This window comes from Dermochelys coriacea, chromosome 2 (genome assembly GCF_009764565.3).
Source record: "Dermochelys coriacea isolate rDerCor1 chromosome 2, rDerCor1.pri.v4, whole genome shotgun sequence".
Classification (NCBI taxonomy): domain Eukaryota; kingdom Metazoa; phylum Chordata; order Testudines; family Dermochelyidae; genus Dermochelys; species Dermochelys coriacea.
Genome location: NC_050069.1, coordinates 179,246,768 through 179,272,989, shown reverse-complemented (window position 1 = coordinate 179,272,989; position 26,222 = coordinate 179,246,768). Strand labels below are relative to the sequence as shown.

Here is a 26,222-nt window from a genome sequence, read left to right as displayed (position 1 = left end):
CTATTTACAGAGCGATAGACAATATTCTGAAGAATTTAATAATCCAGGGCAAGATCCCGCAACCCTCATTCACGTGAGCAGATGTTGTTAAATCAGTGGGACTACACATAGGATTATGGGCTGTAGGATGAAGCCCCTCATGGTGGTCTTTCATCTCATAAAGGGCGCAACTGATCCCTGTACAAAGGGCAAGCACAAAGCCTATGAACCCCTTAAATCCCAGTGCAACTCAAAATAGGATTTAAATGGGACTCAGTCCTGCAGGAAGCTGAGCACTCTGGCCCTGATCTAGCAGAATGCATAATGTGTTTAAACGTCAGCATATGAGCAGTCCCATTTTCTGGAATGGAAAAGAACAGACTTTATGCTCTCCAGCGTGCAGAAATAAATTTCACCCAAACTCAGGACGTCTGCACCAGTAACATTATTATTTAAAGATATACCCTACCTTTGTAATTCTGCTTTCATCTCTTCTTTTTGAGCTCTGCAAGGCTTCCAAGTGATGTCTTGCACTGTCATAGTCCACCAGCTTTCTGCTTCGCTTTGCAATGCGAGTCTGCAAAAAAATTCAACACTATTGCCACACAGCCAAGCAATCTGAGATGGAACTTTCATTTCATTTGCTTTCATTTGTCTTTGATTCTTTACCCTCACTTGCAATCTAAACTTTATTTATCGCAAGATTGTACAGTGAAAGCACATTTGATGAAAGACAATTTAGGTAATTTATTATTTTAATAAGGAACCTATTTTTTGAGAAATAAGGGCGTGACAAGAGATGTCTGTGTGGAGAGCTTGCAGGACTGGAATCTCGCATATCAATTTTATAATATATGAACAGATGCATCTTTATCTCCAGCAGCGTGAATGGACTTATTAAGCTAGACTATAATAGTATTATAAACTATCTTCCCTTTCACATTACACAGTGTGTGAATTTAATGATTAATATATATTAATTTTTTCTTTCTGAGTTAGGGAAAATGCTGAAAACACACTTCTCAGTATGACTTCTTTGAATATATCACAAATGCATTTAATTTTGACATCACATAATGGGAATTCCAATTAAGCTACAGTAGGTATCATAGGACCACTCATAATACTAAAAAGGTGCCTTGGAAAATTGCTGACACTACAGTAACGCATATGGTATATGAATTTCTTTTTATAATACTGTGGACCAGATCCCAGGCTGCAGCTAATGAGAACCGGGCAAGCTCAGGAACAGGAATGGAACTTTATCTCACCTTTGAGCACCCAGGACTCTAGGGTTGTCCTGGTGCTCATGTAATCCCTGGTGTCAATTATAGCAGGGGCTGAATGTACAACTCTCAGCTGAAGATCATCCCTTCATAAGGAATCTCTGGTTGTGTCCCCCTTTCCCTGGCTATTTTTCCTATGTCAGCAGCCTGGGGAGTGCTGAAGTCACTAAGCTGCCTCAGTACTACCAGTGGCCGGCTAAAATGACTTCAGAGCAGCTTTGCACCAATGGCAAGATGTAAAGTTGACCCAGCATATCAGAGGATCTGCCCGTGTCTCAAATGAGACTAAGTAAACTTGCCAGTTACGGTGGTGATTTTTGCAATATGGCCACCTGTTTTATAGAAAGTCATTGAGTCCACTCTTTCCTTTCAAATAAGCACTGAACAGCCCTTAGATGACAATTTTGAGAGTCACTGTTAGCATAGGCCTGATTCAAACCAGCACACAGAAGCAAAAGGACTAAATTAATCACAGGCACGAGTGGCTGCACTCGTGCACTTAGTCACTCATGGGCGAATTTGGCTCAGAAAGCTTGAGCTCCAGTTCCCCAGTATCTGAAGCCATCCAATCTGGCTATTGTTCTTAAAATGGATAGTGTTAACATAAGCTGGCTACAGCTTTGATGGTACTTATAAAAGTAACACATCAGGATGTTTGATTACAAAGATTGCTCCAAATTCAGTTCAATTCCCAATTTCAATACATCTTGACATCCTTATCACCTCAATAGCATTTCATGGTGAAAACAAAGCTGAGCCCAGCATTTCTTGAAATTCAGAACACATGCCTTTAACAAGTACCACCACGAGCTGTAAACAACCTTGACTGGCTGCCAACACCACAAAATGGTAACTTTAAATTTCAGCCAATCACCGTCTATAGAAACTGAGTATTTCTGCCCTTCTGAACAAAGGTGAAATCTTATTTTTTGATGCTTTGGAATAAGTATCCAAAGGATGACATCTACCTGGCAACTAAATGTGAGTCAGGATTGCTTTGAAAATTTACGGTATCATCCAGTTATAACATTCTCCTTCCTCATCGGCTGTTGGGTTAATGAGTTGTTTTTCTTAAAGTCCCATCTCTTCTTTAGTCATGTACTTATTATGTACTCCTCCACTGCACATGGTTGATCACAGCCATGCTCCAGGGCCCCAGTCCAACAAGGCTCTTAAGCATTTGATTAACTTTAAGCATATGAATAGTCCCATTGTCTTCAAGTGGGAAGCTTTGTGCTTCAGTGTTTTACATTATTGAAATTTCACACAATTTGAGTGCATGCTACTTTGAAATCCTTACAGGGAAGACAGAATTAAAAGGGGACTTGGGGAGTGTATGTTGTGATTTGTATAATAGCAGTCTCTACTGAGATGTATTAAAAAGCTTTTGTGATTGATCAAATCACAGAAACCATTTATTGCTTCAAATTCCACAAAGAAAACAATTGACTTTTAAAACATCCAGAGGTGCATCTCACTAATAGAATAGAATAATGACAGAACTCTTCTTATTCTAATAATTCTGCAGTAACACTTTGGGCCCAAGGGCATGCTCCAGCACTGCTGAAGTCAGTGATAGTTATGCCATTGACTTCAGTGGGAGCAGAAGAGACCTACATAAAAGTCTGAGATACAAAGGCTAATTTAAGAAAATCAAATGGTGCTACTGCATAATACTTAATTTTGTTCACTCAGGAAAATAGTATAGATTATGAATGCAATTTGCTTACAGAATTAGATGTGTTACATTCCACGAGAGTTGGCTTCCTGTATATTACTTAGTTCATTTCTCTCATGATTTTGACTCAATCATAATAGGTAACCTTTTAATTCTTCCCTGTATAGAAATGTATTACTATACTTTGATATCAGGAAACTGTCCCAGGTATGTATCCAGGGTCAGCAGTGATCCATCCACCAGCTTTTGATGAAAGTCTTCCCAGAGCACATCACATTTCTGTAAAGAAAGATGAGATACAGAGAAACACAGTTGACAATCACTTGAATTTCACTCAAAATTTAGGGGAAACTTCTGTAAATGGAAAAACACTTATGTAAATTGCAAATCTTAATTCTCCTGGAATCTTATTATGTTTTTCCTGCAAAAATCAGAATTTAGTTGTGAAATAGATAAAAATCTTCAATGTCAGTTTTAATTTTCAATAGAATAGATTTAACTCCAGTAATCAATTAAAAAATGTTGCAGTCTTCAAAGTAGTAGCAGTCTTGGAAAGTCATGAATCCAAGCTTTGCAGGATTACTATTGATTCTAGCAGGCCAGTAGTCCCAAAACCAAAGTTACTCTATTTCCCACCTATAAATATGTTCACTGATATGTATATCATAACCTCTCCTCTAATGAGCAGCAAAACACAACTAAAACCAAAATAAAACTAAATGAATAAAGGGTGGTTCCTTCATTCATTAGAGTGATTTGTAACCTCAGTTTTGATTTTTCAGTAAAATGTATGGACAATGGAGAAATTGGGATTTTATTTTATTTTATCTTAACAGTTGCTTTCTGGTTGAGTATCCTTCCGGATCAGGGGAAGTCATACATTCCCCATATTTGTTTCTCTCTGCTCTATTAATGATAAGCATTTTGAAGGCAAATAGATGGCCTTCACAGAACTCAATAAATCTGTAAGTCAGAAAATTACATTCAGGATACAAACCACTACTGCCCCAACAGACAAAAAGACCCATTCTTCACATGAACTTCACATCACATCCATTCTTTGGATCAGCTGGGAGCTGGCTCAATCCCATGTAAAGTCGTGGGGGAACTGCCAGAGCATGCTCCTTGGAAGTCTCTTGTCATTGAGAATGTTAATGCAGCTGGACTGATTAGGAGTACTATGGAGAAATGCAAAGTTCTGCTGCTACTGGTAGAGATCAGTGCCCTTCTTAAAATCTCCTGGGACTTGGTTTCTCAATGTTGGGATTTGAACAGATGTCAGGGTGCTCACAATCACCTTGCTCTTCTTATGTTTCTAAATGGGAGGGAGGCCTCAGCTAGATCTCACCTAGATCAGAGGGACGTTTTGGGGGGTTCTTGGTACAGGAAAGGTGAGAACCATTGCCCTACAGGATCCATGGGCAAGCAGCAGTCCTGAAGGCTATTTTCTAGTGACACTGTTTACTCATTCTGTGCCACAAGACAGACATATTGTAAATGCAGTATGACACAAGATGCCAGAATTCATGTAATCTATTTCCTATCTTAGCCGAAGACTCTAATGAATAATACTCCATTAATCACACTTTAAAAAGTCATATTTAAACACAATATTTAATTACAGTTGTGTAAAAAGCAGCAAAGCATTAGATCATAGCAAGCAATAGCAATTATGGTACATTGGCATTTGAAAATAATTTGCAGTGACACATTTTAGATAAATTAAAACCTTGGAGGTTTTCAAAAAAAGCTAATGGGACTGAAAAGCACTTGCTAAATAAATGATTAGTGCCTCAAATCGCCTTCTCTCCTCACATAAAGATCAAGGTCATTTAGATGGAACAATTTAGGAATAAATTGCCTGTGGACTTGAAAAGGTAAGCATATTCTCCTAAATTGTATTTTCAGCAATGCATAAATCTATAACATCACATCCAAACTTCAGATTAAATTGGAAAAGACTCAGCTGTAGAAACTATAGTGTGTCATGTGTTACCCTGATTGAGACCATATTCACACAGGTGGGGAGATAGAAGATTCTTCCTGTATGTAACAGAGACCAAGACCTGGCTGTGTTCTCAGGTAAACTACTGTGACTCCAGGGTAACTCCTCTTAAATCAGTGGGAATACTTTCGATCTACACCAGTGTGTGATGGATCTGCTAAGCATGGGACAACAATTCACATCACCCGCTCTCCACTGCACTTTCCTACCTATTTCCATTATTGGAGCTCAGGAGAAAACTTAGATCATCAGAGTTGTTCATTTCTACCCACCAAGTAGCCCTCGTATCTCTGGCTCCTGCCCTTTACATCCTGCCAGCCAAATTTGCCTTTTGGAATCCCATCACTAACACCAGTATAAATTACTGGGGTTTCTCATGACAGGACTACACCAAGTCCCTAAGGTTCTAGTGGTATGCCAGGTGCACCATGATACAGAGGCAGGCACTGCAGGTGCTTCAGCATCTGGGCCTTGTAAGTGCTAGCCCTCGTGGGATTCAATAGCCTTACTCAGACCCATGGCTAAGCGAACGGGTATTTTACAGGGCTGGTAGGCAAGGAAATGGTTGCAAATACCCTAATTATAGAGGCTTAAACAGTCACAGTTCAGAGTGAGCAATATTGGTTCTTATTCAGGTCCCTGGGGCAGTCCAACCGAGAGACTGGGCTCTCCATTCCTAGTGACTGAGGTGCCGTCTCCAGTTCAGTTTCCATTCAAGCAAATAGGAGCTTGCAGACTAGTCTCAGTCAGTGTCTGTCATTGAGACCCTTCTGCACTGGCTTCCTGCCCAGCTGCTGCTGTTCCTTATGCATACCACACTAATCTGCACCTGGCTGTAATATTAGCAGCCACAACATGTTCCACATGCAGCTCTGTATGCAGTTCTTGAGGAATCTGCTCTGAATTCAGCTTCTCTGCAGTTTCCTTCTTGCCACGTGGCTACTGCCTCCCAGCAGAGCCCAGACAGCTTTTGGTTCATGATCTTTCCCCTTACCTGGCCAAAGGAAATGGAAATGCAGTGGGATGGGGGACTGATGAGAGTGGTAGTCCACTGCTTAGCAGATCCATCACACGGTGAATCCAAAGCAACTCTTCTGGAATCAGTGGTAATATTTTGGATTTACAATAGCATTTATGAAATAAGATTCTGTCCAAGTCCAAAATTAGCAATGATGTAACTGGTAATATAAGTTGTGTCAGATGCAAGTTGTTCAGACAATAAATTTAAGTGGGTATAAGCAGTGAAGTAGTATAACTTACACTGATTTGACATTCTGTGTGTTTACAACACAAATGTAACTTGTATTCCATTGGCAGGGAACAAGGTGGGAGGAGAATAGCAAGAAAAGTAATTAACAGGAGATTTTGTATTTGTTTTTCCTGCTACAGCTCCCACACTTAATGCTAGATCAATACAAATTACATTTGATTATAATTTACATCGTTTTCTGACCAACTTACACCCTCGTCATCAATAAATTTGCCTATAGACTTCCATGGGATTTAAACCTGCTTACACTAGGTCTTAGTTTGGCCTCTAATATTTATTACACCCTAAAGAAAAAAATTAAATGAAAACACCACCACCACAAGGCTTGGTCCAAAGATAAAAGGGTCATATTCTACTCTCAGAATGTTGTAAATCTGGAGTAACGCTTCAGTAGAGTTACTCCAGTCTTGCACCACTGTAAACAAGAACAGATTCTGGCTAGAGAGCAGTCAGTATGCAATCAGGTATTCTCTCTCTTATAATTAGTCCTACCATTATTATGAAATACTTTGGGATGAACATTCTAAATCTTATAAACGTGCATATAAGATGCCTCGCAGTAGCTTGTCAAATAACCGTGATTGAGCCTGAATCTGCTTTCACTTCCGGTACACTGAAGTAAATCTGGAGTAACTCCAGATTAATGAAGTTAATAGAATTACCTGGGTTTTAAATGAGCATGAGTGAGAGGAGAGTAAAGGCCATTATGCATAATGGTTTAGAATATCAACCACATTTTTATTTTAAAAATAAAAATAATTTTAAGAACACACTTTTCCACTATCACTGCATTATGTAAATATGGTTCGTGGAGTGTTTTCTGATTACCATGAGATACTCTCTAGGAACCTTACAATTACATTCTGCACCAATACATTAATACAGTAAATGAGAACTTAAGTTTAATATTTCCATTCTTTGGTTCAGATGAATCTATTCTCAACCATGTTTCTTCACATTCACCTCACGTACCTCTCCAACCATTTTCACATCTTCCTGGCCATACCATTCAGGCTCGTATACTTCATGAAGAGACTCTGTAAGCTTCTTAGAAGCTTCTTGCATGCCTAGGATTTTGTAGAAAAAGAATATATTATTCTACACAACACAGGGAATAGTGGGTCAAATCTTTATTTACTTCCACCTTTTTCCCCTTCTATATAAATAGGACCCTACCAAATTCATGGTCCATTTTGATCAATTTCATGGCCAGAGAGTTTTTAAGTTGGTCTATTTCACATTTTCAGACGTTAACATCTAAAATTTCACGGTGTTGTAACCGTGAGAGTTCCAACCCAAAAGGTACCTAGAGACAGGACTGATCTCCCCCTCCCTGCACCCCGAGAGCAGCCAGTCAGGGGAAGGACAAGTCCTGTCCTTCCCTAGCCTGCCCAGGACTCGCAGCCAAAGGAGGCTTGTGGAGGTGGGCTCCTAGCTGCAAGAGCCTCTGGGGCTGCTGCCCAGCCCCAGAGCTTCCTACAGCATGTGAAGGCACCCAGAGATGATCTTCTCCCTGACAGTAGCCAGGACTCGAAGGTAGGAGCCCCCAGCTGGGGTGCTCAGATTTCATGGGGAAGGGCTTATTTCATGGTCTGAGACACGTTTTTCATGGCCATGAAATTGATAGGGCCCTGTATATAATGCTTGTTGGTGTGGTAAGAATGTAGCTTTCAAAGAGTTTAAACGAAAAATAAACCTTCATGTTCAAGGCATAAACCCGCTACTAACTACCTGGTGTTAACAAGAAATGCCCTTTATAGTCTATTATGAGTGTGACAGAGTAGGGTATCTTTGTATACAATTATGAACTCCATTTTGTATTATGTGCTGAACATGTCTCTAAACTGGCCCAAGGCAGCATATTGAATTGCATTCAGATAGCAGCTCTGCCCAAGAAAATCACTTGAAAACTTGAAGGACTGTCACTGAGAAGCCAACAAAATGGCGGTCTGTAGCTATCAACTTTGAATGCTCTCAGCTCCTGGCTTACCCCCATGGAACAATGTTTTTCTAATGCAGGTGGTGTCAGCATGAATGGGGGATGGGGCTGAAGCATGCCAGGGGAGCACGTGGCAAGCAGGCAGAGACACTGTTCAAGAGAGCATGCTGCTGTGTGTGCAAGAGGCCAGCCACTGTAACACTTAAGCAAGATGTGCAGGAGAGACACTACCCAGCCTGAAACACTGACTCACAGAAGGGGTGAGATCAGACTGGGTAGGCAGCATCCCAAGATCTTTTGTCATTTTAAAAATCTAAGTCTTGAGTGCTTTTAAGAGTAAAGTGACTTTGGTTAAGAAATTCCTTTGCTAAACCTGTGTTCCTTGCTTTCTTGCCACATTGTCCCTGAAGGGGTTAAACAAGTATTTCAGAGAGACCACAGCCTCAGCAGAGCTCTAGGGGAGCTTGTGTACATGACTGATAGTTGGGAGCTTGGGTGGTTTGAGGCACAGGTTTCAGGGTCTAGGGTAGCTGCATTGCAGTCCCATGGAAAGGATCAGACAGACAAAGGGTCTGAGCCTGGAAATGTGCCTAACAAACCAAAAGCTAGAAACAGTGGCTATAATTCTGTCCAGATCCAGTTGGCTTGAAAGCACATGAGACCCAGTGATGGAGTCCACTCGCAACAGACTGGTGGTCACACAGAGAGGTACTGTGCCAGGTTGTAACAATGAGATTCTTATGCCCTCCTTTGAGCCATTGGCTATTACTGGTGAGAAGAAAGACTAAGCTAGACCATTTTAATCACTCTGTAATATACAAAATGTCTGATTTCTTCTCACTTACATTGAAGTAAGTAAGAAGTACCGCCACTGAAGTGAGCACAGATAACATCAGTCTAAACCTGTGAGAGGAGAATCAAACCCAGATCAACTGGTCTGACTGAAGAAGATGGGAGTGTTGCCGCTGATTTTAATAATGGATGAAATCCTGGCTATCTGCAGAAGTAAACTGACCCCGAGATACCCACAAGGGTCAGGCCAACATTATAGCTTTCTTGTTTTAAAATTACAGCCAAGTCTTTATTTAAACTTTTACATAAAACCTGCTGAAACAAGCCGAATTCCAATGACAACAAAACTGAATGGTTGAAAAAAATCCAGCTTTTTAATTATAAGAAATTGCCAGCCAAAATCTTTGTTTGCTACAGCACATCTGCTCTGCCTTGGAAATATCTCTAGTGTAAGCTTTAGAATAAACCCTTAATTGACTGAATTTTGGAATAGCACTGAAATTTCTATTTTCCCTGGAAAGAAATAGAGACTTACCCCCAAAATCTGGAATAGCCTGAAACCCCTGTTCAAATACTCCAAGGAAGGTATTTTGTGACCTGCTCAGCGACTCTCCCACTCATTGATAATCACACAGGACATTAAAAGTAAAACAACAAAGTACTTTTCTGTTTACAGAAATTATTTTCTATGTAGAAAAGAAAAGATTTCTTTTCTGGCCTCTGCATGGAAGCTTAAGGGAAGGAGGGGCACAAGGGTCAAGCACAATGGGAGTTTTTGCATTCAATCTTGCACTATTAAATCCCTGGGTGTCTTGCCACTATGAGCAGGCTGGGACCAAGGAATGCTGGAGCACCTCAGGGCTCTGAGTGCTAATAGGGGTTTGTGTGGAAGACGATAGGAGGGCAAGGAAGGGGAGAGAGCAGGACCAAGCCTCATCTCACCCCTGTGGAGCTGGCTGAATGCAGAGTGGCACTTTCACTGCACTCACTTTAAAGTTAGTGCACTGTCTGTGTGCTTCCCCAAAGCAATAGGAGACACTGTGTACAATGCTTCACAATGCTCCAACTGGGCGTGGTACATCTCTCCCAATGAAGGACTGTTATTTAATGCCACAATCCAGCCCAGAGTGTTCAAATTCATGGTAAGGGCTTACGGAAGATTTCCCTTCCTCTGCTGGAATTCACTCCCCTCTCTAGATATGGCTACCTGATCCTTGCTAGGAATGATGCATCACTGAACCTTAAAAGGTATTACTGATTTTTTTAAAAAGTGATTTAGAATGTACCTAACAAAATGAAGAGGATTTTCAAATATTTTAGTAGAGCTCTATTTCAAATCCTCTTTTTACTACCACAAAATTAATTAAGTCAATAAAAAAACAAAGCAGCATTGTTGCTTTTAGGGATACTGTGTTCTGACCACTCAATAAAAATGCACTTGTCAGGGAGGTTCAGACATCCTTACTCACACTTTGATCCACTCTGAATCATCATTCTTCTGCTCTTGAGCACACTGCGTATTACACCCACAACATATGTTCCTGCAGTACACATGCCAACAAAGCCCTTCTCTTTATATCTATTTATCTGCTGTTTACATTCAACTCAGCCACAGATAAGATACTGTACAAACAAAAATCAGTGCTGGGTACAAGATTTCGATTGACAGATACTTTAAATATTTTATATAAAAACAAAAATAAGCACATAAAACAATATATATAGTTATACATATATAAATAAATAAATAAATAAATCACACATACATGCACAAGAAGGAAATAGCAATAACAAAATTCACTCATTTGTAAAACCTAAAAAAAAAAAAAAAAGAGAAAATCAACCAACCCACCCTGAACATGCAGCTATCATACAGGGCATCAATTTTAAAATGACTAAATAGATAAGTGAGAACATAGCCTCTAAGTATTGTGGATTAATACACGCAAAACTGACCAGACATTCTCATATTCTTTCCAAGCCAGTCATTTTTTTCCCATTAATGCAGTAGTAGAAAGGACAAATATTATCTAAATGTTGCAGATCCTAGTTATACTTCTGTTTTTAAAAAATGTAAAGGACTATCTTGCTTGGCCTGTATCAAAAATACACCAGAAAAGTGCAAACATAATATTTTTATCAATGCCCAATAATCTGTCCTTTCCCCATATTGCTGTAGACCCCATAGACCAAATTCAGATGTAACCTAAAATAGTGGGAGTTGTACCTAGTTGTACCTTAGGGCTAAATTTGGCCTTGTGACTATGATTCTTGCCTCCTGACTATAGTTTTTATGCTATATTTATTGCTATATTCTTCATGTGTGTATGTGTACATGTACAATGATCTGTGGCCAGGCTTTCAGCTCGTGGCTTCCCATTTGTATGTGTGTACACATCTGTCTTAGCATGAACTCACAATGTCCAGGGATTATTTATTGTATTCACATTCAATATTTGTCAGATACGGATAACTCTTATGTGTTATTCAATACTAAAATCAAGAGGATTAGTACCTTTCCTAGGCTGTGTGCTGTCTGTCTCTTAACTACTGTCACTGAGAAAGATAAAATGTTTTTTAAAAGCAATTTAAGTTCAGAGGAATGGTAAAATAATTTGTACCAATGATGAATGGTTAGCAATTCATATTTAATATCAATTGTTTGTTTGAATTAGTATTGCTTGTTCTTGGTAATTGGATAACTTACTATTTAATCACTAGAAATGATGAAATAATTGAGTTACTTAGTAAAAATCTGTGGTAAATAATTCAGGTCTTGAGGGTTGTATCTTTCCCCTGAAAGCTTTGCACAAATGAAATCGACTCCCTCTTTCCATGCAGAAGAGCCACCTTCCATGGATCTTGCAAGCCTGAAGGCAGCAGGCCAAACATGAGAGGGAACAAGTCTGCCCCTACCTACTCTAGGAGTAATTTGCTTTAAACATTATAAAAGCCTGAAGAAGCTGAGACCTTCCAAGATGTGATGCTCCCACTGATGGGTGTTTCCAGGGGCAGCAGAATATCAGAGTCCATAATGGCACAGCATCCATGAAAACAGGCTGCCAGGGAGCCCAAAGCCAGCAGATAGCCATGGATAGGGTTCAGAGGAACAGGGTTGTTGTGTGGTGGGCCCTGAACTCCAGTTGCTCCCTTGTGATCAACACATTCTAGGGCTGACTTCCTTGTGTTCCAAATGGAGAGCCCTGCTCAATCTATGAGAAATTTCTGTAACTGTGGTTTGAGCCGAACAATCTGGCCTGGCTTAGTATTTTATTACTTAAGAGGGGAGGTGTCTTTTCCAAGGGAGGTTCTCAGAGGAATTAACGGAGTTCATTAGTAAATCTTATCCAAAAGACAAATTCTAAGAAATGAAATGACTAACTAAGTAATTTATGGTTTTGGGTATATGTGTGATAGGAGCTCATATGTCAGCCACAGAATGTGTGATCTTTCCTACAGCTCTTCTGAAGGCCAGCTGTCATTTCCATGCCCTATCAAAGAAAGACAGGGCTTGACTCCGTCAATTTGCATCCACAAACAACTGCAGGTAAACATCTACATGCCTTTGTGTACCTTGCAAATAACTTAGGGGTGCAAAAAGGGCGGTTGATTTAGGATTTATTTAAAAATCAGGACCATTAAACCCAAAATTGATTAGAGCCAACTACAACTCTCTGTGGCTTTTAAAGAGCTCACAGATAAAACCCCCCAGAGAGCCCTGAAGGCACTTGATACTAGAGAGGCTTGAGGGAAGGAAGGACCCCAGCCATCAGATGAAAACTATAGAAATCAGGGAAATTTTAATCCACCCCCTTAATCCTTTGCTCTAAGACAGTCCTAATACAGGTTGAATAGATGCAGCGAAACGTAGCCAAAATGATACAGAAATGCAGGTGAGGTGTAGCATTCTCTTATTAGCATCTCATAAAATCAAATATTCTACACATTTAACACAATTACCTTATTCCTTCTAATGGTCAACAGAAAAGAGCAAGAGCCATAGAGGGACAAGAAGGGCCTGGATAGGCTAAAGCCAAGAGATTTAAAAAGCACTACAGAGCCCAGGGAGGCGAATGGATTCTGTACAAACTCTTTTCTTTTAGGAATGTGCATTATTAAAATTCAGAAATTTTTTACATTAAAATGAATGGAAAAAATGGTCAAAGAATGGTCATTTGACTACACATAGTTTGAAGCATGCAATGATCTGCTAGGGCTTTTCCACATTTAACTTCTAGAATCCTGAGATTCTAATGTCATGGAGTAAAATTAAGTTCATTACTAGAGTTCATACCATGGAGGCTTACTGCCAAATAAAAGAGAAAATCCTTTTAATTAGAGATTAAGTGTTTCAGTTTGTCCACTTCCTGAGACTCATGATGCTGGTCTGCTGTACTTATATCTTTGAAAATAGCTACCAGTATAATCTGTTCTGATAAGGGTATCAGCCGTCTCATCAAAAATGTATCCATAATTAAAGAGCAGCAATTCATGCAGGCTCTGTAATTCTGCTCAGAATTTCAAACTTCTGTTTTTGCCTACCACATCAACTAACAGTATTTCCTGACTGTAGAAACACATCTAAATATGACTAATTATTAATTGCTATTACTGTAGTACCTAGGAAACTCAGTCATGGACCAAAATCCCATTGTGCTAGACACTGTGCAAACAGAACAAAAAGACAGTTCCTTCCCCAAATATACCAAGTCACTGTGTACAGTCTCTCTGTTAATATGGTTAGAAAGTGCTGACTTATGTCCTATGTACAAGTCCTTATATTAAAAGGTAACAATTGTTTGTTTTGTTATTATTTATTTGTTGAATTCCAACAATGTGCTCAGCACATTAAAATACACAAAATGAAGACAGTACCTGCCTTGAAGAACTAACAAGTCAACAGTTGTACTATTCAGCAAGCGCAATTGTGATAAAGTAGCAGAATTCCCATGTATGCCTCAAATGTCAGTTACAAGATATCATCATCATTTTACAGTGGAGGCACTGACCAGTTTAAGAACTATACACTAATCCGTTATTTGCTGTGCAGTGAACACTGAACTCATACGTGTGTGGGCTGGAATGTTGCAGTTTCAACAAATGCAAATTTTGGCATTAGGTTGAAGAATGTTCAGCAGTTTCCTCAACACTGATGTGACTGGACAATCCTTCTGCTGGTTTTTCTAGGAGCTCATCTAAACCTTCCAGCACAGCTACAAGCTTAGGGCAACACAGAGCTCTATAGCCCTTGGAGGAGTACCAGGGCACAGGTGTCTCTCTGAAGTACAATTCCTCTGGCACTCCCTGTTCTCTGCAGATGGGGGAAGTGTACTGCATGGTGGGGGAGAGGAAATGAGGGGGAGATGAAGGGAGGGGATTACTCCTGACTCACTACACATTGTACTCAGTTGCTCGCTTTTGGGTGAGCAGTCTGTGTTCCCCCACCCACACCCAGAACAAGCTCCACATAAGTGCTGCATGGCCAACAAGGGGAGAAGGGATTCAGCACTTATGTGGAGCTTGTTCTGGGTGTGGTATACTACAATCTTAGTATAGTACATTTACAACAATTCCTCTTTACATATTCAATATCACTGTCCCTTGTATGACATTTGTAACAAGAGCTGCTATATGTCTGCCTTGGCAAAAAAGATCATTTTGTGCTAAATAGGATTCCTAACAAGGATGCCATTTGCTGCTAGTTGTGATTATGTCACTTTTCTTGAGATGATCACTGGGAAGGTACTGAGCCACCAGACTTACTTCATTCATCACATTGGTAATAAACGGAGTTCAAGAGACTTTCATATTTAGATGACAAGCAACATTACAAGAAATATTCAAACAGACTAGCATTACCGATAAAGCGAATCAAGAACTTTCACATAAAGTTAAAGTAAATTTGGTGCAAAGAGTAGTCTTCATTAAATAATGTAGTAAATAAAGCATGTTAAGTGGCAAAACATTAAAAAATAAATAGAGATGAAGAGGTGGATTGTTGTCACCAGCACAGAAATCAAAGTACCATGAAAATAATCAGCCTACATTGAGGAAAGATGACCTGGTAACAAGCAACTGCATCAGAATTTCTCTCACTAAATATATGGCTGGTAATGCTAGGGGTCTGAGTAATGAGGATACAATACTAGCACCAGGCAATGCAAAAAAAAAAAAAAAAAAAAAAGGAATTCATATTCCTTCCAACTGTAAAATAGTTTGTTCTGATCTAGAGACCAAGGAATGTCACATGCCTATTATATGACTTTTTTGTACAGTGCCTTGCACAATTATACAAACAATAAATGGTAAATAATAACTTGAGCCATTCTTTTTACTCCTGAATTGTGATTCTCATCAACAAGAATTTCCTAGCATATCCATGTCCATGTCCTCTGAAACTTTGTTGTGACTTGCAGTAACTGCAACAAGACATCCTTTGAGCACTATTGCTAACTGGTACATGTTAGAGCATCCTGGGGATGGGGCCGGATAAAGAATCAGGAAACCATCATAATCTCTCTAATGGCCTCCTTCTTTTGCTATCCCCAGAGAATCAGGCTTCAAAGATTTTCTAGAAGAGGCAATTACAAAAGAGAAACCTCTCTGCAGGGAGTAACTATGTTCAGTGGGTTGGATTTACTTGTCCACTAGGATTTAAACAACTTGCTTTATCCCTGACGTTTGGCTGATGTGCAGTGAACTTCTGTGGAGAACATAGAAAACAACGTAGGTCCGGATTTGATCCCAAAAGAAGAAATTATTTTCTCTTTGGTAGATGAAAGATATGCATTATGCACCTGATAGTCAGAAAGGTGCAATAAACCTCAATGCAAAGATTTAGAGCCCAAGTCAGACTGACCAGGATTGAGAGAAAGTGATCCACTGCCTGAGCAGAAAGGTCTTCAGGCATTATAGTTGCATAGGTCAAGTGCAGTGTTCACAAGTGGTAGCATGTTCACCAGTGGTCTCTATTTGAGCATAATATTTTTGGGACACTATCATTTGTGAAGGTGAACAACAGAATGCAAGCCCTGTTTTTGCTTGTTCTGCATGCTCAAATGGGAGTTTGTGCATGTGAAATACATCAAGTGTCTGTATAAGGAACAGCATGGAAAAATGTGGGCAAGGCTGCACGTATGTAATGAGGGGTCACACATTTTGAAATTCAGAGCTTAGACCACAATGCCTATGCAAGATGCCAAATCAGACATGAGGCACCATGATAAGAAAAATGATCTCTCATTGACCTTGTCTGTTGGACAAGCCACACAACTATACTCTGATTCTCCATTGCGTATTTAAAATTATTTTAAAACAGCATATTTGTTTGAGAGTAGCAGCCATGTTAGTCTGTATCCTTAAAAAGAAAAGGAGTACTTGTGGCATCTTAGAGACTAATAAATTTATTATACTCCAATAAATTTGTTAGTCTCTAAGGTGCCACAAGTACTCCTTTCCTGTTTGTTTAGGGATCTTTTTACAAAAACTGTTAAAAAATAAGTACAAATATTAAGCCTGTTAAAAAATTACCTTTGATGGCAGCTAAATATCCTCGTAGCTCTCTCTGGAGCCTGGAACCTTCCGCCTGAAAAAAAAAAAAAAAAGAGACATGAAAATAGAGGTTGCATATCCAGAATGTAGCTGACCAAAATCCACGCATCTCCAGAATGGGCATTTCCTCACATCGTCTCATATGCTTTAAAAATTATATACATATAACAGGTTTCAGAGTAGCAGCCGTGTTAGTCTGTATTCGCAAAAAGAAAAGCAGTACTTGTGGCACCTTAGAGACTAACAAATTTATTAGAGCATAAGCTTTCGTGAGCTACAGCTCACTTCATCGGATGCATTTGGTGGATGCATTTTTTCCACCAAATGCATCTGATGAAGTGAGCTGTAGCTCACGAAAGCTTATGCTCTAATAAATGTGTTAGTCTCTAAGGTGCCACAAGTACTGCTTTTCTTTATACATATAACAGTCATTTAAAATAACTGAAACTGCCTCTAAAGCTTAATTAGCAATAAAAAACAATTTCAGAAAATATCCATCAGATGATGTCACATTATGATTCATTCTAAACATTGCATACACCCTCTTTTGTTGCTGCTAGCAGGCTGGCTTACAGGACAACTGACACAGTTGCTGGTAAAAAGCACTTTATTTCCCTTCCCACAGCAATATATATACACAGCACTTGTTCATTCCTTTTCTGTTGTTTATCACCCAATGTTCTCATCATTCTTATCTTTGGGTTCCATTATCTTATGGTAGTAAAGACTCTCAGGTGCTGCTTATATCATTAGTCCTTAGTTCAGCCAAAGTTTAGTCCTCAGTCCAGCCAAAGTCTTCTGGCCTTGTCCTTTATCTCTTGTACTGTTATTTTCCATTACTTGGCACACATTTCTAAAAATCTGATACTCAGTATTTCCCACACTCTTTGTGCATGTGTGTACATGAATACACACAAGCAGATGTTGGCTCGTATAAATCTTAGGTGCTACTTAAACTGTAATTTGAGGTTTTAATTGGGGCACAGCCCTTGTGCTGGCCCTCCACACAAAGAAGAATTCCAATTAGTAAGAGAGTCATGTATTTCAAAGCCAAGATCTGACTGACATGTATGATATCCTATCTTTTCCCTAACAATGATGAACATGTAATTAATTAAAATCCATAATCACCACCTGCTATTGAAGTCAATGGAACTACACCAATTTATACCAGTTGAAGATCTGGCCCCCAACTGTAAATCTTATAATAGTTTGGCAAAGGGATTTCAAAAATAATTTAGAAGAAGTTTTTTTTATTGGCTATAGTTAAAAAAAATTTTTTTTACCGTTTAAATATTTTCTAAAAGGTGTTCTCGATCCTTATTGCACTATTGGCAATTTTTCAGAAAATTGCTGTCATAATGGCACTAAACCTCAGAAATGTTACTGGAAACTTAATATCGTTCCAAAAGGATAAAGCAATCTTAAGAAAAATACTTTGGCAATAAAATCCTACAGTCTGCTCTGAAATCTTAACTGTTTCCTTTGCAACTACATCAAAGGGATCTTTATCTATCATCAATATCCTTTGAGAATCCCAAAGATCATATGCAAGAATTCTGATTGGTGTACTTTAGCTGTGACTCTAACAAGATTCATGCTTCACACTTCAATGGAGTATTTACAAAAAAAAAGTGTCATATTTTAGTGCCCTTAAACATATTTTAGATCCAAAAAGCTGTTCTTTAGGATGCTTTTCATATTCTGCAGAATTAGGAAAATCTTAAATGTATATTATTGCCTAATATCCTTTAAATAGTTCTTTTGACGCTATTGTTTAAGAATATTAGCTTGTGGTCATATTTTCTCATGTATGTCTGAGCTCTGCCTAAATGAAGCATCAGTTGTGTGTTCTGAGCTTTAATCATGTTTTTAATATGAAAGTTAGGTGCCTCTCTTGGGAGGTGCCTCTCTTGGGAGGTATCTGAACATTCTAGGGGGATGGATCTCAGCTGGTGTACACTGAAGTCAATGGAACTATGACACTTCACACCCGTTGAGGATCCGCCATTAGGTGCCTAAAGTGCTCAGGTAAGGTGCACATAAATGGCTGGGATAAGTGTCTCCTGTAATTTTGTCAGATTAGATAAATACACAATTTAAATGTTTTAATACAAATTATTCTCACTGAAAAGGGTAATACACCTAGGAGCATTACATTCATTTCAAAAGGAAATAAATGTACTGTTAGAGTGGGAGCCATGTAGATTAAAGTTGTTTTCTGCAGAATTGGGCACTATGGGTGGCTACAAATGCACAATTTTCCATACTGCCTCTAGATTGAAACTGGTCGGGAAGTTGTCATCACAGTATCAAGGAGGAGTGGGAGCTATGGGCCACACTACTTACCCAAGCCAGGGACAGGAGGGGAGTTTGTCCTCTGCTTTTAGCAGAGAAAGAGGAGCTGTGCACTTGCTCTGATTTCAGCCCACCACCAAGTCTCAACCCAGTTCTGGAAGGACAACCTGTCTAGTGAGAGGACAATTCAGTTCCCATTCATGGTTTCTTTGCAGAGACAGTTAGCATGGGTTCTAGTCCAATTGTAATAGTGGGAGTTTGGCTGTAGACACATGTCCACTACGAACCAGATTAAATCAACCCTCTTGTATTGCAAACAGATGGTTAGATGGTAAAGACTTTTGATCATTCATTAACTTGATGGATTTGACTCAGTGACAAATTGGTAGGTTCCATAGCCTTTACCAATCCTCTGAGCTACCCAGGTCCCATTTTAAGTACAATGTCTATGTACTGTTCAGAGGTAAACTATAGAATTGTATGTGATGTGCTACCACTGTTGTGCAACAAGCAGCACGTAACAAAAGGTGAGGTAGTGACACAAGTTATTCAGGAAATAGTTTCCAATTCCACATACTATTTTAGGGTAACATCACAAAAACTATGCAATATTTTTGATCAATCAGTAAATGTCATGAGTTGCCAGTGACCACTAGACAGACATATGAAAAAAAGGTCATATTTGATCATCAACAGTTCGCATTATCCTTCTGTATGAAGAGTCAGAACTTACAATGCGCAGCTCTCTCAGTCTATGCTATTTTAGGGATCAAGTCACTGAAGTATCTAAGCAACACAGAACTCCACCAGCAAATATTCTATAACACACAGTCAGTTCCAGCTTTCATTAACATCAATAGCAAAAGGCCCACAGACTTCAATGATAGGAAAATTAGGCCTTACTAGACAAAAAGCAAATTTGCTTCAGAAATCCTCTGCCCTATCAATCTTACAATGTAGCTATTGGTGAAGATATATATAATTTGATCAGCTAACAAACTGTTTTTTCCACATAGGGAAATCAATGAACTCCTCTTTTGTCCCCACCCTCTTTGGCATATTGTTTTTCAATTTTGACCACATCTCATTTTTCCCCTTTATTCTTTGAATGCTCCCATAGTCTTGTTTTACAATTTTAAAGGGTTTTCTTTTCTATTCTTCCAGATTAGACTTATGGTGCTAGAAGCCCTGGAACACTGCAACACCTCACACCAGACATGAAACCACAATTGAAACCATGCACTTAAGGATGAAGTCTAGTGAAAGAAAAAAAAACACCCCCCCTCCCCCCAAATCTTACTGCTATAATGAACGTCCTATGACGGATATATGCCGAGGATTCCCCTTCCTTTCTGATCCACCACACTAAAGCATTTGCTAACTCTGAAATCGCTGTTGCATGAATTTGCATTAAGACAATCAGTCCATCAACTTTGTTAATTGATATGTAGCTTCTTGAAGGCAAATGACTGGCATGTACCAGTCTGCTGCAGTACACATCTGTAAAGAGTGCGCCTAAAAAGAGGCTTCAACTAATCATGTCCTATTTATTATCAGACACGGATGCCTATTTTATCATCATCATAGTATACAATAAAAACATGACAAACAAAGTAATAGTTTTATAATATAGAAAAACAGGAAAAAAATCAAAAAGGATAACAGAATCCTCACAATCCAGTTGTTTGATGTCAAGGAGAATGTTACCATTAGGCCACACATTGTCAAAGTTAATATATATGTCCACAATAATCTCACAAGCAATCTCATTAGATTGCACATACTAATAATATGGGATGTTCCACATCCAAAATACCACCATTTGACCTATCCCTTACTAAAAAACAAACACAAAACTCTGATGTCACAACACTAACTTACAATAATTATCCAAAACACCATTTTTATAAAAATCCTTGGTCTTGTGGTCACATCACTCTCTTCTTCTCTTTTATTCACCAACCCTGGTGCTCTATTTTATAAGCATCAATATCCTGTGGTCAACAAAGGCATGAGCACCTCAGGGCAGAGGTCAAGCACAGGCAAAATGTTGAGGGAGGCCAGGAAAATCCTTGATGGTTAAAGAGCCCCTAACCCTACATGGACCTTGGGGCTCCATGGTCCCTTAAACCATTAATCAGCCCTTTTAATGAAAAATATAAATATGATACAGCAAGTAGGCATATTTTGAATCATAGATTAAAACACTAAGGGCCAAATTCAGTCACTTGAGAGATAAAATTGGCATAAGACCCTGCAAACTTTTCTAGATGTGAAAAGAAAAGTAGGACTTGTGGCACCTTAGAGACTAACAAATTTGAGCATAAGCTTTCGTGAGCTACAGCTCACTTCATCAGATGCTAAGGTGCCACAAGTCCTCCTTTTCTTTTTGCGAATAAAGACTAACACAGCTGCTACTCTGAAACCTTTCTAGATGTGGAAGAAAATTAGAAGTGGAGCTGCCAGCAGACATATTAGAAACGCCTTTTTCCACCCCCCATTTAGAATGTGAAAGTCACCTCTTCGTGAATTTAGGAAAATTCCTTAGTATCAGCTTATGGAATTGTTTCAAAGCATCATTGGTTCACACTGTCTCTGAACAAGAAAGATAGGGACATGATTTTCTTAATCATTTCATTTACAAGATGCAGATGCAGTGCAATTTATGCAGTGAGGCTGAAAGTATCATGTACTTTATTTCTGAAAGAAATAAATCACCTGAACTTGATGAGAGTCCAGAGCATTGTCTACCACCTGGTTGCCACAGGTGCAGATTTATTAAACTGAGACAGAATTACAAAAGGGTTACTCATTGTCATTTCATAACTAAATATGTCTGCTACAACAGTTCAAATTAAAGCATTTCCTATATCAGTTGGCTGACATGCTTTACTGAAATATGCAGTTATTAGTCTTAGCAAAAAAGACTAGGCTATCAAGAGCTAATTTGCATACATTTTAGATAGGGATTTACATTCTTTAGAGACATCGAAGTATGAATTTAAAGAACTGTTAACACCAGGAAAGCTTGAAAAATATGAAGGGCCAAATCCTACCCACTGGCATGCACAGGTAACTCAATGGGAGGTATATGTGCATATCAAATGAAAAAAATTTACACTAACCCTGTTTTTAACATTATTTTCTATCTCTATCTATGTAGGCTTGCGTATGGTTGCTATCACTGTGGTATCCGACTGCCTCCCCAAATTAGGAAGTGCACTCAACGATATATTCTTCTGTTTTTCTCTTTTTCTACCAGCCAGCAGAGACTGGATTCTTTTATTTTTCTTTGGTGATGTTACTGTAAGAAGTCTAGGTTGAGAAAGGTAGGTTTTGAATGATAGAATCATAGAGTTTAAGGCCAGAAGGGACTACCAGATGATCCAGTGTGACCACCTATGTATCACAGGTCTCTGACACCACCCAGCACCTGCACACTGAACCCAGCAATTGAAATGAGAGCATTGGGAGATGAAGCTATTGTGTGCTACAAGAAGTCTTTAAACCACGATTTGAGGACTTCAATAGCTCAGACATAGGTGAGAAGTTTTTCGCAGGAGTGGGTGGGTGGAATTCTGTGGCCTGCATTGTGCAGGAGATCAGACTAGATGATCATAGTGGTTCCTTCTGACCTTAATATGTATGAATCTAAGCACACCAATTCCCAAGCCCCACAATAGCAGGGAAATGATTAAGTGAGAGATACCCAGATGATCCTAACAAGCAACCCATGCCCCAGGCTGGAGACAAAGGAAAAAAAAAACTGGCAAAGTCACTGCCAATCTGATATAGGGGAAAATTCCTTCCTGATCCCACATATGGTAATCAGTTAGACCCTGAGTATGTGATCAAGAACCAGCCAGGCAATTAGCTGAGAGAATTCTCAGTACCACCTCAGAGCGCTAACTCACCCCGTCCAGTGTCCCCCATCTTCAGTTTGGCCATTTCTGATGCTCCAAAGGAAGACAAAAAAAGCAAACCCACAACAGAATATGCAAGGGAAAAAATCCCTTTTGGACCTCTGCAGGCAAAGAGCTATGTAGTACAAGATTTTTAGAAACATAAGATATAAACCGGAAGAGACTTGCCAGGACTGCTGAGCTCAGCCCTCCTTTCCCACAGGCAACCCTAGCATACAATCATAAATTTGTCAAGCTCTCTCTTAAAATTAATTAAGTTGTTTGCCCCCAAAAGTCCTAGTAGGAGGCTGTTCCAGAACCTCACTCCTCTGATAATTAGAAACCTTCCTTTATTTATGGATAGTTTGTATCCATTTGCTCTTGTGCCATCATCATCTTTTAGCTTAAATAGCTCTTCTTCCTCCTTGGTATTTACCCCCCCCCCAACGTATTCACACAGATCAATCGTAGCCCCCCTCAGCCTTGATTTTACTAGGCTAAATAAAGCCAACTCTTTTAGTCTCCTCTCATAAAATAGGTTCTTCATTCCCCTGATAATCCTAGGAGATCTTCTTTGTATCTGTTCCACGTTCACTTCATCTTTCTTGAACATGGGTGACCAGAATTGTACACAGTATTCCAAATGAGATCTTACCAATACCTTGTTCAATGGCATGAATACTTCTCTATCTGAACTGGAAATACCTCACACAATCCATCCCAGGATCACATTTGCCTTTTTGGTAACCACATCATATTAGTGAGTCACAGTGATCCTGTGAACAACCACCCTACCCAATTCTCTTTCCTCCTCTGTTGCTTTCAGTTCACGAGCCCCCAGCTCATAGCAGTCATTTTTATTATTAAAACCTAGATGCATGACCTTGCACTTTGTACTATTAAAATTCATCACACGTCTGTTGCTCCAGATAGCAAAGCTATCCGGCTCTTACTGTATAATATTCCAATCCTCCTCTCTATTGACGATGCCCCCCTGCCACACACACACACACACACACACACAGTATGATCAGTAAATTTCATCAGCACACTCCTACTTCTTTTGCCAACGTCATTAATAAAAATATTAAATAAGTCCCAAGATCAATCTTTGAGGAACTCCACTAGTAACCTCCCTCCAATACGCACATCACAACCTTTCAGCACAATCCATTTTCTCTCCATTTTAGCCAGTTCATTTACTATGTTAAAATTCTTGTACTAATCCCTATCTTCTCTAACAACTAATAATTTCCTGTGTGGTCCCATGTCACCTGTTTTACTGAAGTCAAACTGATTAATTTGAGAACTGGTCCAAAATCAACAAGATGAAATTCAATATAGACAAGTGAATAGTACTACACTTAGAAAGGAAAAATCAAATCCAAAACTACACAATGGAGAACAACTGGCTAGGCAGTAGTATTACTGAAAAGGATTTGGAGGTTATAGTGGATAACAGATTGAATAAATCAACAATGCAATTCACTTGTGAAAAGGCTAATGTCATTTTGGGTTGCATTAACAAGGGGATTGATCGTAAGACATGGGAGGTAGTTGTCCCATTCTTCTCAGCAGTGGTGAGAAGCTGGAGACTTGTGTCCAATTCTGAGTACCGCACTTTAAGAAAGATATGGACAAATTGGACAGAGTCCCAGAAAAGAGCAACACGCATGATAAAAAGTTTAGAAAATCTGACCAATGAGGAAAAGTTAAAAACCTGGGCATATTTAATCTTAAAAAAAAAAAAAGACTGAGAGGTGGTGGATAATGGTCTTCAGATATGTTAAGGGTTGTGTGACAAGATGGCCAACGTTAGTCTGGTGGGTCCTGCGCTTTTCTTGGCAGGGCACTAAGATACCGCCCCTTGCCCCTGTTCTTGGGGTGTCAATGGCCCTGCTAGTGGCCTAGGAAGGTGGTAAAGGAGAGAAGCGGGGGGGGGGGGGTGTCTGGGTTTGCTCCTCACTCTGAGCCCGAGTCCCAGCCCCTCTCAACCCCCATGGGTTCTTACCCTCTTCCCCTTTGGGTGGGGTACCTGAAGTCCTTACATGCTCCCCTACTGGGTCAGGGTCCCCCTTATTTTGGTTCTCTGATTTTCCAAGTCTCACAGCACTCCTCCAAGCTCCAGTCCTTTCTCCTTCCCCCCTCCTCCTCTGTCTGCCTGAATCAGGGAGATTTATTAGGTTCCTAACAGAGCCTTAATTGACTGCAGATGCTCCAATTAACCTGCAGCCACCTTCCCTAGGCTACAGGGAACCACGCCTTAATTAGCCTTGAGCTTATACATTTCCCTTCTAGCACTCTCCCACTGCTCCCTGGCCCTCCTGTATCACAGTTGTTACAAAGAGGACAGTGATCAGTAGTTCTCCATGTCTACTGACGGCAGGATGAGAAGTGATGGGCTTAATCTGCAGCATGGGAGATTTAGGTTAGATATCAGGGGGGAAATATAACTGTAAGAATAGTTAAGCACTGGAATAGGCTTAGGTTGTGAAATCCCCATCATTAGAGCTTTTTAAGAATAGGTTAGGCAAACACCTGACAGGGATGGTCTAGGTATAGTTAGTCCTGCCTCAGCATAAGGGGCTGGACTAGATGACCTCTTGAGATTCTTTCCAGACCTACATTTCTATGATTCTATATTAAATTTACTATCTTTCCATTATCTAAAATGTCAATTATCTTCCCTACGAAGGAAATCAAGTTAGTCTGGCACAATCTACCTTGGTAAACTCATGTGACATGACATCAACTTTTTCATTTTCCTCCCTTCAAAATTTCTTCTAAAGCCATGCATGCTATTGATATCAGACTAATGGGACTGTAATTGCCCAGATCTGTTGTTTCCCCTTTCTTAAACATAGGTGCAATGTTAGCTGTTCTCCAGTCATACAGTACCACCTCTGAATAGATAGATTTATTGATAATCCTTGCTACTAGACTAGCAATCTCATGTGCCAGTTCTTTCAGTGTCCCGGGTTGCAAATTATCCAGTGTCTCCTCTTCCTCCCTGCTCCCACCTAATTTCAGTGCTTAAGCCTTTTTCTTCTACCTCAGGTCATGTAATTTCTATTTCTATACATGCCTTTCAATCATCAGGCCTGTCTTATGCCCTGAGTTTTCATCCTTATTGTAACCTGAGGCAGAGTATTCATTTAGTTTTTGGACCACAAATTATCTTTAATCTCTACCCCATTCATACTGCATAACTCCCAACCTCATTCTTCTTCATTCTCTTTTTATTTCTATAACTAAGGAACCTCTTATTTATTTTAATTTTTTGGCAAGAAAAATTAAAAATTACTTCAGCTTGACTTGTAACAATTCTCACTTTATTCCTCCATTTTTGGAGCTCTAAGATGTAGCTTTCTTTGCTAATCAATCTGTTTTCTCTTCCCCTATAGCCTCTTTGCTAACTCCTCATAACCTTTTTGAGGTGGATATTCCTCCAGTTGGGTATGAAGCTCTTCCCTGCACGTTTTTTCCCCTTGCTTGGGATGTAAATTCTAGGTAGTTTCTGTA

The 26,222-nt window shown here is 39.5% G+C and overlaps 1 protein-coding gene across 9 annotated transcripts in view; it reads right to left on the bottom strand.

Moving 5' to 3' along the window:
* Nucleotides 1-26,222, bottom strand: part of AMPH (amphiphysin) — a 177,340-nt gene that overhangs the window by 57,690 nt on the left and 93,428 nt on the right. For 7 of the 9 annotated variants that reach the window (XM_038388778.2, XM_038388777.2, XM_043508716.1 and 4 more), the window contains exons 3-6: nt 16,480-16,534; nt 7,191-7,285; nt 3,127-3,222; nt 449-556 (exon numbers count right to left, since the gene is read on the bottom strand). In XM_038388778.2, coding sequence (XP_038244706.1) covers nt 449-556; nt 3,127-3,222; nt 7,191-7,285; nt 16,480-16,534 — 354 coding nt within the window. Of the gene's footprint in view, nt 1-448; nt 557-3,126; nt 3,223-7,190; nt 7,286-16,479; nt 16,535-24,711; nt 24,845-26,222 lie in introns of those variants that run through there. The other 2 variants (XM_038388779.2, XM_038388780.2) reach the window with 2 other exon arrangements.